The 15,051-nt window shown below is 51.7% G+C and overlaps 1 protein-coding gene across 6 annotated transcripts in view; it reads left to right on the top strand.

Moving 5' to 3' along the window:
• Positions 1 to 476: 476 nt before the first annotated feature.
• FAM83H (family with sequence similarity 83 member H) overlaps positions 477 to 15,051 on the top strand; it is a 23,925-nt gene continuing 9,350 nt past the window's right edge. Inside the window, exons 1-4 of one of the 6 annotated variants that reach the window (XM_032707025.1) lie at positions 477 to 673; positions 1,569 to 1,630; positions 2,484 to 2,671; positions 9,298 to 9,378. In XM_032707025.1, coding sequence (XP_032562916.1) covers positions 9,354 to 9,378 — 25 coding nt within the window. In that variant the 5' untranslated portion in view covers positions 477 to 673; positions 1,569 to 1,630; positions 2,484 to 2,671; positions 9,298 to 9,353. Of the gene's footprint in view, positions 674 to 1,328; positions 1,948 to 2,483; positions 2,672 to 6,426; positions 6,700 to 9,297; positions 9,379 to 15,051 lie in introns of those variants that run through there. The other 5 variants (XM_032707007.1, XM_032707033.1, XM_032707015.1 and 2 more) reach the window with 5 other exon arrangements.

Below are 15,051 nucleotides of genomic sequence, written 5' to 3'. Positions count from 1 at the left end.
ACTTTGAAAGAAAGAAAAAAAACTCAACCAAACAGAAACATGAGTTTTAGAGGGTCTTTAGTGGACAGTGACATTCCCAGGGCACAGGCACGACAATGAACAGACATTTCCATATGGATTGGTGGGAATGTATTGGTGTCCTCACCTCACCAATTCCCAAATATTATGAATGTATCCACATCATAACAACGGGAAAGAAGCATCACTGAATTAATGGACTGGGCAATCGTTATCTGGCCAAAGCAACCTCAGAACTACAGAACTTTCTTTTGGGAGAAATGGGACAGTTGTGGGTGGTAACATTTCCCAGGACAGGTTCATAGAATCTCAGAATGGTTTGGGTTGGAGGGACCTTAAAGGTCACCCAGTTTCACCTCCTGCCATGGGCAGGGACACCTTCCACTAGACCAGGTTGCTCCAAGCCCCATCCAACCTGGCCTTGGACACTTCCAAGGACAGGGCTGCCACAGCCTCTCTGGGCAGAGGGCAAAGTCCTGTCCAACCAGCTGATAAGCAGCTCCATTCCCTCATGTGATGAGCTCTCCCAGCGAGGGGAACTGAGTGAGCCAGCAGACAATTTTTTTAATTTTAGCAAAGCTTTGGACCCTGTCTCTCCCCAGATCCTTCTGGACAAGGTGCCCAGGGCAGAGCTGGACCATCCATCCTACACGGAGTGAGCATCTACTCGACGGGCCGGGCTCGGGGTCACAGTGCAGGGGGTGACTTCAGGCTGGTGGCCGTCACGGTGGGGGGGGGGCCGGGGTCCATTTCAGGCCCAGCTCGTAAATGTCTTCATGGTCTGGATGCAGAAATCGACGTTCATTAACTGAGTCGGCCGATGATCCTGAATTAGGAGCTGTGGCTCCCTGGAGGGCAGAGGCCGTTCGGGGGCACCGGAGGGCTGGGCGGGCACCGGCAGCGTGTGACTGAAAAACGGCGAGCGGCGGGGCGGCCCTGGCTGTGCGGGACGGGCGGGGACGGGGGGAACAGGCGGGACCGGCCGCGCCGGGGCGGGAAGCGGGGCGGGCGGAGGGCGGCGGGGCCGGGCCGGGCCCGAGCGGGACCCGGAGCGGGAAGCGGGGCGGGCGGAGGGCGGCGGGGCCGGGCCGGGCCCGAGCGGGACCCGGAGCGGGAAGCGGGGCGGGCGGAGGGCGGCGGGAACACCTGGACCGCGACGCTGGCAGGTGAGGCCGCGGGTGACGCGGCGGAGCCGGGCAGGCCGGGCCCGGGGCGGATCTTGGGGCGGATCTTGGGGCGGATCCCGGGACGGATCGCGGGCGGGTGCCCGGGCGGGCGGTCCGACAGCGCTGCGCTCTCTCTGCGGGGCCGCAGTCCCGGCGCGGGGACGGCGTTTGCTGCCCGCCGATTCAAACGGGTCCCGGGAGCTCCGGGCGGTGCAAGTGGAGGGCCCAGGGCCCGAGGTGCGCCCCCGACAATAAAAAGGTGCAGTTTCTTCGGCTACAGAAGCCATGTACCTGCGGTTCTGCCGAATTCTCAACTATTTGATTCCCTTAAACCAGCGTTCTAAACCAGGACTTGCTGGGCAGCGAGGCTGTTTCTCGTTTCAGGAAGGACTGAGGAGACGCGGCGCATCTGCCTGCAAAATCTGTTTGTCTTCTCTACAGTATTGGTTTGTATAAATAATGTCTGGATTAGAAATTAAAATGTGACTCCTGTGACTGAAGATAGAGACTCTGCCGGTGGAGGAATGAACTCTGGCCCCGGAGATCCTTGTTCCTGTGGGGAGGCATTAACTGGCCCAGCCAAGCAGATTCGAGATTTCTCTTAATCAGTTCTTACTGGATGATCTGAATCCCCCGTCTACACTGGGGACTCTCCAGTTTGGTCACAGGTTAAGGCCAGGTGACCTGATCCCAGGGACCTTTCTTAGGTCACTCCTGCATTTTTCCCCAGAAGGGAAAGGATGGCCATCAGAGCTGAACACTGGTAAGAAAAAAACCAACAAAACCCAAAACCACCACTTCCCTGCCGCCCCCACAGTACCCAAACAGTGCTGCTGTACGAATACAACAGTCATTTTTCCCAGGTTATTCCTCATCAAGCCCATTAATTTAAGACAGTTTTCATTTAAAAAAGTGAACAATTTCTAATAAACTGTGTAAGACCACGTTCCATTCAGATGTCACTCCTGCTTGTTAGAATATTGTGGGATTTCTCCACAGTACTTTACAATAAAAAGTCACTGTGAAGAACTAGAGGGGGTTAACTCGTGTCACCACTGAAGAGACTTCTCCATTGCTGTCAGCAGAGCAGGGTGTGGGAATCAGGACTCAGTTCACACCGAGCATGCGGTCACTGCAGAAAAACTCAGCTCTGTGCTTGGTGTCAGTCAGTACCTGGGAGTTCTTGATACTGAGTTGCATAAAAACAGGCAGATCATGTTAAACAGCTTCAGAGCAGATAGATAAAGGGAGAAAGCGAAGCTGCACTTAACCCAGATAATCTGATATCTACAAATGCAGAGCCTGAACAGATCAAACCTAGAGTGGCAGCCGGGGTGAGTCAGCAGTGTGGAGTCAAGGGGAGGATTCACCGCCTTCTCCTCCATTGTCCAAGAGCCCAGGGATCTGCACTGCTAAAGAAGTGATTCGAAGAACGAGTTGCTGTTCTCCAGGTCACCTTGTCTCTGTTCATGGCACTGTTGGGGCAGGTAATGTATCTGTTCCTTGTACTCTGTCAGTGGTCATAGAGGGCTGACAGCTTCTTGGTGGATGGAGCCAGGGGTGAACTGTGATAATCACAGAATCATGGAATGGCTTGGGTGGGAAGGGACCTCAAAGCTCATTCAGTCCCACCCCTGCCATGTGCAGGCACACCTTCCAGTAGACCACGTTGCTCCAAGCAAGCCCTGTCCATCCTGACCTGGAACACTTCCAGGGATGGGGCAGCCACAGCTTCTCTGGGAAACCTGCCTTCTCTGTGCCAGGGCTTCGCCACCCTCACAGGGAGGAATTCCCTCCCAATATCCAATCTAAACATACTGTCTTTAAGTTGAAAGCTGAAAGGCAAGCTCCCATCAGGTCAGATTTCCATGTATCAGTTTTAGAATCATGGAATCACAGAATCATTAAAGTTGGAAAAGACATCTAAGATCATGAAGTCCAACCACCAACCCAGCCCCACCACCATGTTCACCATTAAACCATGTCCTCAAGTGCTATATCCACGTGTTTGTTGAATTCTGTGGCACTTGAGGACACAAATTTGTGCAATCCCCTCCTGATCGCTGCTGGGACCCCTCACAGCTCCTGTTCAGGCTGCTGCCAAAACTGGGGGCCACAGCAGTACCCCAGCATGCCCTGACTGCCACCTGAGGGCTGCATTGGTTCCTGAGGAGAGCAGTGCAGCTCCTGCCACCCGTTCAAGGTATTCACTGCCATGCTCTGCTGGCTCTGTCACAGCTGGAGCAGCTGCCACAATCTGAAATGAGGTCTCACACTCATTCCACACTCTTTGTTTTATCCCATGTCATTAACCCAGAGATCAGCAATCTGGGGCACAAGTGTCCCTTGTTTGCAGGCCATGGCAGAAGGAGCCTGCTAAGACACTGAGGACAAACAGTAATTACCCAGATTACTGCCCTAATCCAGTGTAACAATGCAAACACACACTGTAATTAGTGAAAACCAAACAAACACCATTTACACGTGTACACTGCATTTATGAATGAAGATTCTCTAAAATAAGCAATATTATTTTGGAAACCGAACAGAAATATAAACACAACCAATCTTCAGAACAGAAAAGCAGCAAAACTTTATTACTAATTCCCAAATGGAAAGATCCAGGTGATCCCATTTCATTATAGTGTGATGATTACAGCCCTTTTATTCCATTGGGAATAGCTTTGAAATCAGCCATTCCAGGTAATTTTCACTCAGGAGAAGTCAAACCTACTCTATTAAAATGTTGGTCAGTTGTGTATACAGCAATATGAAACTAAAAGTGTCCAGTTTCATAATCGGATTTGAATGTGTTTTGAAAAGCTGGAACAAAAAAGGTCCACGGTTTAAATGATGGGCAAAAGAGAAAATAAGAGAGTTTTTAAATGTTCTCTTTATTTAATAAAGAGAAGACTGAAAGGTGATAATTGTAGTGACATTACTGCAAAATACTTTAGTCAAATGCAAGTTATGACACTTAATGAGGTAGATTAAATTCTATGTATGGTGTGACATAAAGGGAGTTGTTCTGACCACAAACTGTGAAGGCCAATGCGTTTCTACTGGGATTTCTCTCAAATAACAACATCCCAAAATAACACAGGCTCTTGCTGGCTGACAGAATCTAGATCCAAAGTTCACATGGATTTTAAGTTCCTTTACAGGTCATTTTAGACTATTACAAATAATCATTATTTAAGGAATAAAAGGTCTGTAAAGCCACACACTGAAACCTTGTAGAAAAATTAGTGAAACACTTTAGGCTTGACTTTCTGAGGAATTTCACCAATTCATGTGTCAATATTGTACAAAGAAAAGCCCCAAACTCATACTGAAACTGACTTTCCTTACAGGCAGGGTTGGTTCAGCTCAGCTGGTCTTGAATTGCAGCTTCAGACCAGGAATGCTGCTTATCCAACCTAAATTATATCTGAGATATCAGATAGATGGTTTGGCTCCCTTGTACCCAGTGAGGTTCAGCCACAGTTCATCTTTTTGGTCTGGAAGGTCTGAACTGCACCCATGGACAGTGTGACACCATTCCAAAATATATGGGATGGCTGGCCATGATGCAGCCACCTCCGTAGTTGTCACCAATGTTCAGTTTGATAAATCCTGCCTTAAATATCTGTATCATAACCATGGCACTACCAGGAATGTCATCACTTTTGGGGTCTCAAGACAGAGCCTTTGCAGTTTCCTGATGACAGACAAGGTATTATCTCAAAGATATACGTAATCAAAGACAATACTACAGTCCATTAGAGAGCAGAAGTGCTCTGTCCACAAGAAAAGCCAAGGAGCTGATGAACTGTTACCACAATTCCAGTGCCTGAAGGGGCTCCAAGAGAGCTGGAGAGGGACTTCAGACAAGGGCGTGGAGGGCGAAGACAAGGGGCAATAGCTTCCCACTGCCAGAGGGTAGGGTTAGATGGGATATTGGAAAGAAACTCTCCCTGTGACAGTGGTGAATTCCTGGCACAGGTTGCCCAAAGAAGCTGTGGCTGCCCCATCCCTGAAAGTGTCCAGGCCAGGCTGGACAGGGCTTGGACCAACCTGGTCTGATGGAAGGCATCCCTGCTCAGGGCAGGCAGTGGAACTAGATGGGCTTAAAGGTTCTTTCCAACCCAAACTATTCCATGATTCGATGACTTGATAATGACAGAGTCCAGCTGCTCCTCCAGCACTCCCAAGGCCACAACTAACCCATGTCCCCAGGTGCCATGTCCACACGGCTGTTAAATCCCCCCAGAGACAGGGACTCCACCCCTGACCTAGGCAGACTGTTCCAGGGCTGGGCAGCCCTTTCTGGGAAGGAATTTTCTCAATATCCAACCTGACCCTCCCCTGGCACAACTTGAGGCTGTTTCCCCTTGTCCTGTCCCTTGTTCCCTGGGAGCAGAGCCCGTCCCCCGGCTCCTGTCAGGGAGTTGCGAGAAGGTCCCCCCGAGCCTCCTTTTCTCCAGGCGGAGCCCCTCAAAGCTCCCTCGGCCGCTCCTGGTGCTCCAGCCCCTCAATGTCCTCCTTTTCATGAGGGGGCAACACTGACCCCAGGGTTCGAGGTGCCTCAGCAGCGCCAGCACAGGGGCTCATCCCTCCCTCCCTCACCCCAGGACCCCTCAGCCCCGGCCCCGCTCCCTTCCGCCTCCCCGACATGGCGCCTCCCCCGCCCCCGCCTGAGTCACCGCCGGCCCGGCCCTCACAGCGGCGGCGGCTGCCGGGCGGGACGAGCTGGGACATGAAAGGTGGAACAGGCGCTGCCACGCCCGGGGCTGCGGGGAATCTCGCTTAACCCTTCCCCGCCCGCGGGGCCTCGGCTCCGGGAGCAGGGCAGTGATGGGGGGAGGCAGAAGGCCACGGGTACGGCCTCACACCCTCTTTCCCGGCACCCCCGGGGACACCGGGGGACGGTCCCGCCGCAGGGTCCTTGTCCCGCCGCTGTGGAGATGCGGCCACAGGCGCTGCCCCCGACCCCTCCTGCTGCCACGGTGACATTGCCCAGGAGCCGCTGCTCGACTGCCCGGAACAGACCCCAGAGCAGAGAATTGCCCGAGAGCCCAAATCCCCCGTCCCCGGGAGCCGCAGGGCCCAGCCCTGCCCGGGGCTGGGGGCCAGGGTCCATGTCAGGGGACGGGGGTCCGTGTCTGGGGCGCTGCTCGGCCCCGCTCCCAGCCCCGAGCTGGTCTGACAGGCTCGGGGCAGACGGGAAGGGAGAGGCCTCCGGCGGCTCAGGAATGCGCAGCCCTTATCTCTGGCTCCCTGCGCCTGGGGAGGGAACAGCTCTCCGGAGTTTGCCTTTCTCTCGCTCTTACTCACCCCCGCTCTGCCCTGGGTGGAGCCTCACTCTCCAGGCTCCCAGGTGAATCAGGTTGCAGGCACGTCCAGGTGAGCAGAGAGTGACCCACCACCTGCCCCGGCTCACCTGGGAAGGCAGGAGAAGGGCAGGGACCTCGTGGGTACCTGCATGGCCACCTGAGTCAGAGTGACCCACCACCAGCCCGGCTCCCCTAGGAAGGTAGGAGAAGGGCAGATACAGCCGGGGTACCTACATGGCTGCGTGAGGTGGAGGGCAAGGGCTGGGGAGGGCCTGCCTTGCTCCTCTGCGCAGGGCTGGGTGTCTGGGATCTGGGACAGGGAATTCTGCAGGCATTCCATGGGCAGGAGATGGCTGCTTCTATGCAGGAAGGCTCCAGTGGCAGGAGCTCCCTATCACGCCATGATGGGGAGAAGGGAGAGACACAGGAGGAGAAGGGAGAGGCAAGTGGGGAGGGAAAATGTCCCAGCACTGGCAGCAGGGAGTGGGGATCACAAGGGAAGGGATCCAGAATGTCCCAGTGGTGGCAGCAGGGATTGGGGATGGGAAGGGAAGGGATCCAGAATGTCCCAGTGGTGGCAGCAGGGACTGGGGATGGGAAGGGAAGGGACCTGTCTGTCCTCAGATCAGAACTGCTCAGTGAACACTTCACACAACTGTGTCCCGTCCCTTTGAGAAATCCCCAAGGAGCAGGTATTCCCAAACTCAGCCTCAGTCTTTGGGAAGAGTCTTACAGCCTGACTCAGCTCCCTATGACAGAGCCCGAGCTGGCCTCCTTCTTGGATCAGGAATGCAGTAGGGACGTGTGGTCAGGAGGCTGGGACAGAGGGGATGTCACCAGTGGTCGTGCTGGGAGGGCTGAGGTCTGCCGTGTGCAAGGAGCTGGGAAGCAGTTCGGAGGCTCCCGCTCTCCACACGCACGGGTTGGGTGTGCAGCCGAGCACCGACACAGCCCACGAGCCCTGACACAGTCGTGCACGTCCAGGCAGGAGCACGGACGGATGCGCGTGGACACGCGTGCACAGGCACACGTGCTGACACTCACTGAGTTTTCCACAGGTGTGAGGCTGACAGGCCTCAGGATTTGTGTGTGAGCAGAGGAAGGGGACGGTCCCATGTTCCTCACTCTAAATTGGCTGAGGTCAATAGGGGTCAATTATGGCTCTTGCCTGGCCTGAGGACCAGGTTCTCCATCTTCTAGAACAGTTAGAGAGGGAAGAGGCACCTGCAAAGGGACAGAAGTGCTAATCAAATCCTTCTGCTGCTGAAAACATCTAATTTTTGGAAGCTGCAATAAGCTCAGCTGTGAGAGGCCAAAAATACGTCAGTAACAGCACACTACCCCAAAGCAGAGCAGTGACAGTGACAGCAGTGCTGAACACGGCTTCCCAGTTCCTTGTGCACATGTTTTCCCTGGATCAGGAGGCAGGAGAGCACAGCGTGCTCCAACTCCATTAGAGGGACACAGGGGGACTGTATTTTGGGGAGAGAAGGTTGTTTAGATTTTGTTCTCACTCTTATTTACCTGAGGGGCTTTAGAGTTGTAATTGAGGGATGAAGAGAGAGCTGGATTTACTGTCACCTGGCAGTGGGAATAGGAGTATTCAGAGGGGGAAAAAACGTTCTGCTCTTTGTGTGGCTTAGGGGAAATTACATGTCAAAGGAAAAATTTGTGGCTGCCCCATCCCTGGAAGTGTTCAAGGCTAGGCTGGGGCTGGGAGCAGCCCGTCTAGTGGAAGGTGTCCCTGCCCATGGCAGGGGATGGAACAAGATGGGCTTGAAGATTCCTTCCCACCCCAACCAGTCTCTGATTCTGAGATTCTATAAATGTGGAAATGTCACATGCCACAATCTATGTTTGTGGCAGAGCAGGGTTCTGGATCAGGACAGATTCACCCATGTTCTAGACATAATTTTTCTGGCAATCTCAACTTTCCAAGCAACTGAAATTCACCTCCAAACCTTGCAGGATTGGACTTCTTTGCATTTTATGGTTACATGGAACACTTCTGGACTGCTTATCAGGCCCAATATACTGGATTTTTGTAGCCCTAATGAGGAAGAGTTTGATGAGTGCATTTCTACAATCAGGATGTGAGGGAAATAAAAGCCAAAGGCAGAACGTTGTTCTCCTTCTCCATATTAGACCTTAACACTGTTGGTCCTTTTCTTAAAGTTTTGTGGTCTAGACTTTGTTATATCTTCTACCTTGTGAATAAAATCCAGGGAAAAGCATTGGCTGAAGGAGAGAGCGTGGCATGAGCGTTGCTGTCGTAGATGTAGTGCCTGGGGACATGAGTTAGCGGTGCCCTTGGCAGTGCTGGGGGAGTGGTTGGACTCAATAGTCTCAGAGGGCTTTTCCAACCCAAAGAATTCCATGATTCCGTGATTATCCAAGTAATCTGCTCTCTAAGAGACCCCTTTTCATGCAGGATGGCATTTCATTTCCATCAGCTGTAAACATCACGTTGTGTCCTGGTGACTCCCCACAGCTCGGATTTCCCCATCCACCCCGTACCCTTGTTGCACAGGACAGTGAAGGCTGACATGTTGACATGCTGACATGTGTGACAGGCTGCCATGCTGTGACATGTTGACATGCTGACATGCGTGACAGGCTGCCATGCTGTGACATGTTGACATGCTGACATGCGTGACAGGCTGCCATGCTGTGACATGTTGACATGCTGACATGTGTGACAGGCTGCCATGCTGTGACATGTTGACAGGTGTCTCAATAACCACAAGGAAAATTACGACGTAATTTTTCTGCCACTTTTCCCTTCCTCTGGCCTGCAGGAAGATTCTCTGGACATTCCGAATGTCTGGCCAATTTACCGATTCTCCAGCAAGGAATGTTCTGTGGGATCCCTTCCACTGGTAAGCAGAGGTGAAGGAGAGTCTAGTGGGCGTTTGAGGTGTAGACCGGGCTCCCAGTTCCACTCTGCCACATGTCTGTAGCATTCAGGGCATTTCCTTCTCACCTGAGACACAGAAAGAGTTTATGGAGCCATGTCGGGTTCAGCTGCTACAGGTGTGAAAATGGAAGATGCAGCTGTGATCTCTGGAAGCTCAGTGAATAATTGATTAATTATTCTGATAATTAATTATAACTGATGGCCATGACTTCTGATGACTTCTGTCTTTTTTGTAATGATGACTGAGATCCATATAAAACCATCCAGAGCGGAAAAATGGGGTGACATTCACTCAGATTATTAACATGGAGTGATCAACTCATCAGATGACCAAAGGAAAAGGCCTGTGGGGTATTGTAACAGGAGTAACAGATTCCAACCAGAAATTTTAACAGTAACCCAGGCTTTGAGCCTACTGCCTGACACTGAGAGGACACTGAGGATGAGAACACAGCAGCACTCAGCAGAAAATGCAGAGAGGAGAATGGAAAGAGGAAAAATAAGTATTAGGACTTGGCAGAGGCAGTTGTGCCTAGAAAAGGATCTAATCCAGTTTATTGCCCACATTTCACTGTACTGTTTGGGGGATGTCCCTGAGCCCTGCTTAGTGAGAAGAACAGTTCATGGGAAGGCGTCCAGCATCCGTTTTCATGGAATTACAGAATGGTTTGGATTGGAAGGGACCTTCAGACCATCTTGTTCCAACTCCCCTGCCATGGGCAGGGACACCTTCTACTCTCCCAGGTTGCTCCAAGCCCCATCCAACCCGGCCTTGGACACTTCCAGGGATGGGGCAGCCACAGCTTCTGTGGGCAGTTTTCTCTTTGCCTCAGCTCTTGTACAATTCCGTGGCCATGTGCTTTGGCTAAAGCAGGAAATTCTGGGGTACACTTCAAGACTACAAGTGCTGCATCACTGTGAGGCTGACAAGTGAAAGACCTTAACCTGAGAGATCCTAACTTGGATCCCAACTAGGAGAAGTCTAACCCTTAGTATGGAAAGTGAGCACATGCAGGAGCAGCTTCTGGAGAGGACAAGCCCGTCTCGCTGTTCATACAGGTCCTACCTCTGCTGCAGCAAGATCAGAAGGCACTGGCTGTCCTTGCATCACAGTGCAGAATTAAAAACCCCACACCTTAAACCATATTCCAGGAGACAGGTCCCTCCCCAGATCATTTAACAAGTACAACATTTTCTTGAGAGCAAACCAACACTTTCCATGTCTCATTGTCACTACGTCTGCTCCAGTCGTTTTCCCTCAGGGATTGCTGTCCTCTCCTAAACCCGACCCTCCCAGAACAACAGCAGCCTATTTTCACAGGATCTTTTCTATTTCTTCAGACCAATTAATTTTTTTTTTAAACTTCAGGTGCTGAGACATTTGGAAACCTGAATTTTTTTCACAGACTAGCCTGAGACATCGGTGATGCCAATGAACATGGTATATGGGCCAGCTGAAGCCCACCAAAGGGATCAAAATCTCCTCGACTAACTTCTTGCCCAGGGTGTGGAAGTCTTCAAGTGTTGATAGCATGGAGGGGTTTGTGGCTGGCTGTGCAGAGTGTGGGCTAAAGAACAGTCTGTTTGTGCTGCCTTTTTCTTCTTGATGGTACTCAGAGCAGTGAAAAGATGAGGTGTTTAAGCCCAGGAAATTGTGCCTGTACTTGCACATAAGCAAGAGGCAGGGATCAGGTCTTTCCAGCCTTTTCCAGACGAAGGGATCCAGCCCTGCTTCCTCCCAGGCAGTTCCTTCCTCGGTGCCTACAGACCTTCGGCAGCCTCAGCTCCTGGGAGTGTCCCGAAGCAGCGGAGCAGGTCCAGCCAGGGAAAGGATCACCTGAGTGAGGCAGCCTGGGAACTGGCTGTGCAGGCAGAACACGTAACAACAAGCACTGGAGTCAGCACTGGGAAGGTAGATGGAGCCAGCCCCAGGTGCTGAGGCATCAGCAGGGCTGGCACCAGGCATAGCAGATGAGAGAGAAGGGGAACACTGAGCCGGTTCCCTTTTGTTTAGACTGGGCAAACACAGCCCAGCACCCTTGATTCACACCTGGCACAAAGGCTCAGGAGAAAGGCAGGTCCTGTTGTTTATTTATTTTAATCTGTAGGGCTTTGTGGTGATTACAGCATGGCTGAAACTGTGATTTCCTGCTGCTGTGTTAGGAAAAAACCAGTAAAATGGAACATCATATGAACAGGGAGCAAATGCAGCCCAAGTCAACAAGTCTGTACTTTTCCCAGTTTCTGCTCTTAGAGTGAATCCAGAGGTAAAGAGAGAGTTTCTATATCCAGCTTCATCTGTCAGCCACTTTTCCTTACATTAAATATTCTATATGGCTGAGTATTTTTCTGGGCAGAGGCAGCTGCAGGCTGTGATCTCATCACTGCTGACTCTTCCCAGTATTAAGGGGGTCTGACAGCTTTTGGGGATCACAAAACTGAATGTGTGTGACAGGTATCATAGCCAGTCAAGTCACTCCCAGTTACACTGATGGGAACAGAGGCCAACAACAGACCGCAGGCCAAGCCAAAGGGATATTTCCCTTGAAGATTCCCTCCTCAAAACCCCCTTGATAATAGCACAGGGATGGCTGAGGGCTGCATGCTCATTCCTCTCCGCCTGTTCCTCACCTGCTGGTGGTTTTTTGACCAAGGAGGGGAGTGACTTCATTAGGACTCTCCATGCACTGGCACAGCAGCAGCCAATCAGTGTCTTTGGGATAGCCCAGGCAGACGGGTGGAGGAGACCTGAATCCTGCCTCTCATCAGCCCATTCTATCAGCCTTCATCTCCCACTTGTTAAGTTTCCAACAAGCTGCTTCCTGCTCTCCTTTATCCACTGCCCCCGAGCATGGGAGGAGTTACTGCAAACAGCCACAGAGCTGCCTTCTGTTCTCCTGCAGCTTCCTCCTGTAAAACCCAACCACCAGCCCCGAGGAGTGTGTGAAAGAGAGTGCCAAAGAGCCAGGGTACCCATACCTCCTTCTTTCTGTGGGATTCTTAGGGCTGTCCTGTGCAGGACCAGGAGCTGGACTTGATGGTCCTTGTGGGTCCCTTCCAACTCAGGAGATTCTGTGATTTTTTCCATACCCTTCTGTGTACATGTCAGTGCTCATGCTGTATTAAAAGAAGGATTTCCTGGGGAGGAACTAAAGTTTGCAGGTTTGGTTCAAAAGGTTCTGATCATGAGTGGTGTTCTTGATACTTCTATATTTATGGATGTGATTCATGGAATGATTGCTTAGGATAGCAGAGAACTTCATGAAATGCCAAATAATGATAACAGATTTCTAGAATGTGTGAAGAGGTGACACTGTGACACACAGGAGGGGGCTGGAGCCCCTCTGCTCTGGAGACAGGATGGGAATGCTGGGGGTGTTCAGCATGGAGAAGGGAAGGCTCTGGGGAGACCTTAGAGCCCCTTCCAGTGCCTAAAGGACAGAGAGCTGGAGAGAGACTTTGGACAAGGGCCTGGAGTGCCAGGACAAGGGACAGTGGCTTTGTGTCAGAGGGCAGGCTTAGATGGGATATTGGGAAGATATGCCTCCCTGTCAGGGTAGTGAGGTGGTGGTACAGGTTGCCCAGAGAAGCTGTGGCTGCCCCAGCCCTGGAAATGTTCAAGGCCAGGTTGGATGGGGCTTGGAGCAACATGGTCTAGTGCACCCCTTGGCAGGGGATGGGACTGGATGATCTTTAAAGTCCCTTCCCACCCAAACCATTCCATGATTCCATGACAAGGGTCAAGAGGTGTTGATTTTCTTAGCCAAAGCCAAAGGACAAGCAGCAGATCCAAAGGAGAAGGAGGCCATGATGGACTCTCAGGCTGAGCTGGAGAACTCCTTGCCTCTGGCTGCTGCAGATACTCCAATTTGATAGGGAGTTAGGGAGGCTCTGGGTGAGTTGGTGACAGCAAAATGCTTTGAGGCTCTTGACAGGCATCAAAACCCATCTGGGGCTGGAGATTCCAGAGCCCCACGGAGCTGAAATTGGCTCTGAGAAGTGGTGAAGAGTCAGAAGTGCTGTCCCTGTTCCTGTGTGTTTTCCACACCTCCTGCTCTTAGTCCCTGCGGGAGACGGGTTTCCAGGGCTGATGGACCTTTGATCCCCTCCCATAGAGCTGATTTTGTGGCTGGTTCTCCCAGAAATAGGTGGAAAAGGCAGGGTTCAGGCATGGTGAGAAGGAAGCCTGGAGAGACTGAAGGCGTGTGAACTCTATTGAGAGGACCAGAAAGGAAATCATGGAATCATTTGGACTGGAAGCTTATCTTGTTCCACCTCCCTGCCATGGGCAGGGACACCTTCCACTAGCCCAGGTTGCTCCAAGCCCCGTCCAACCTGGCCTGGAACACTTGCAGGGATGGGGCAGCCACAGCTTCTCTGGGCAACCTGTGCCAGTTCCTCACCACCCTCCCAGGGAAGAATTTGTCCCCAATATCTGATCTAAATCTAATCTGATTCATCCTCCCGTTGAAGTTACCACCCATCCTCTAGACAAGTTCTGGTATGAAGTACTGACAGTTTGAAGCAGGATTGTGTGTTGGAGTTAAAACAAGTCTTAGCACTGAGGTTGTAGAAGGCTGATTTGTTACTGTTTGGGAGACAAAATAACAGAATACTTGGCCAAATGTGAGCATCTCTGTTAGAAGATGAATCCTTGAGTATTACTCACTTATTTTCCATCACCTCTAAGGGGCAACACAAGCCTTGCAGGTGGGCACATTATACACCTGCATTTGGTGACTCTGACCCTTGAGTAGCAATCCCGGTTCCAAAACTTGGGGGGTTTGGGTTATTTTAGATGCCTTTGGGCATCTACACACAGCAGGTGTGACAGCAGCCCTGCAGAGACCCACAGCCTCCTCGGCAGCAGCTGGAGGCCAGGCCAGGTACCTTCAGGCATCCCGAGTGACATGGAGCACCTATGTATGAACACCTGAAACCTGAACTGCTGCCCTGGTTACGGTTGCACTTTATTTATATTGACTTTCCCAAGATTTAAGGGTTTGGTGCTGGGAAGAATCGGATTTCACCCCTGCTGCCTAATTTGCCTTCTGAAAATTTTCTTTTATGTTCCCCTAAACCACCAGGGCCTGGACAGTAGGATCAGTGGGGGTGTTGCCAGGGTGCTCAGTGGACTGAAGAACTTCTGAGGTCCCATATCAGTGTGTTCTGCTCAAAAAAACAATTGCTGGAATTTTTTCCCAGGTCGTATTGGCAGGATGTAGCAGGAGTCTCTTGCTTTCCTGTCCAATCCTGGGGCAGTTCTCTCCCACTCTCCCTGGGAGGCTTTTCCTGGTAAAACTGTGAAGATGTGAAGAACACTGATGATGTGCTTGAGCTTTCCTGTTCCCTGGGGGGGCATTGCAGGGTTTGTGGCTCTGGGATTTTGGACTAAGGGCCTTTGGGGTCTTACTTTTCCAATATTGTCATGGAAATGGAAGGAGGGATGTTCAGGGGTTCCCTTTGGCCTGAGCATGTCACACAGCTGCTCACAGCTGCAGGTGGTGCTGGGTTGACGTGAGCTCTTCTTCTCTTGTACCCACCAACAGTTTAGTGCCTGAGATATTCTGGACACAGAATATCTTGTTATCCTTTATAAAGATCCCCAAGGGAGTTGTGGAGGTGCCACACATTA

This window comes from Chiroxiphia lanceolata, chromosome 1, assembly GCF_009829145.1.
Source record: "Chiroxiphia lanceolata isolate bChiLan1 chromosome 1, bChiLan1.pri, whole genome shotgun sequence".
Taxonomy (NCBI): Eukaryota; Metazoa; Chordata; class Aves; order Passeriformes; family Pipridae; genus Chiroxiphia; species Chiroxiphia lanceolata.
This window is presented reverse-complemented; position numbering and strand designations above follow the sequence as displayed.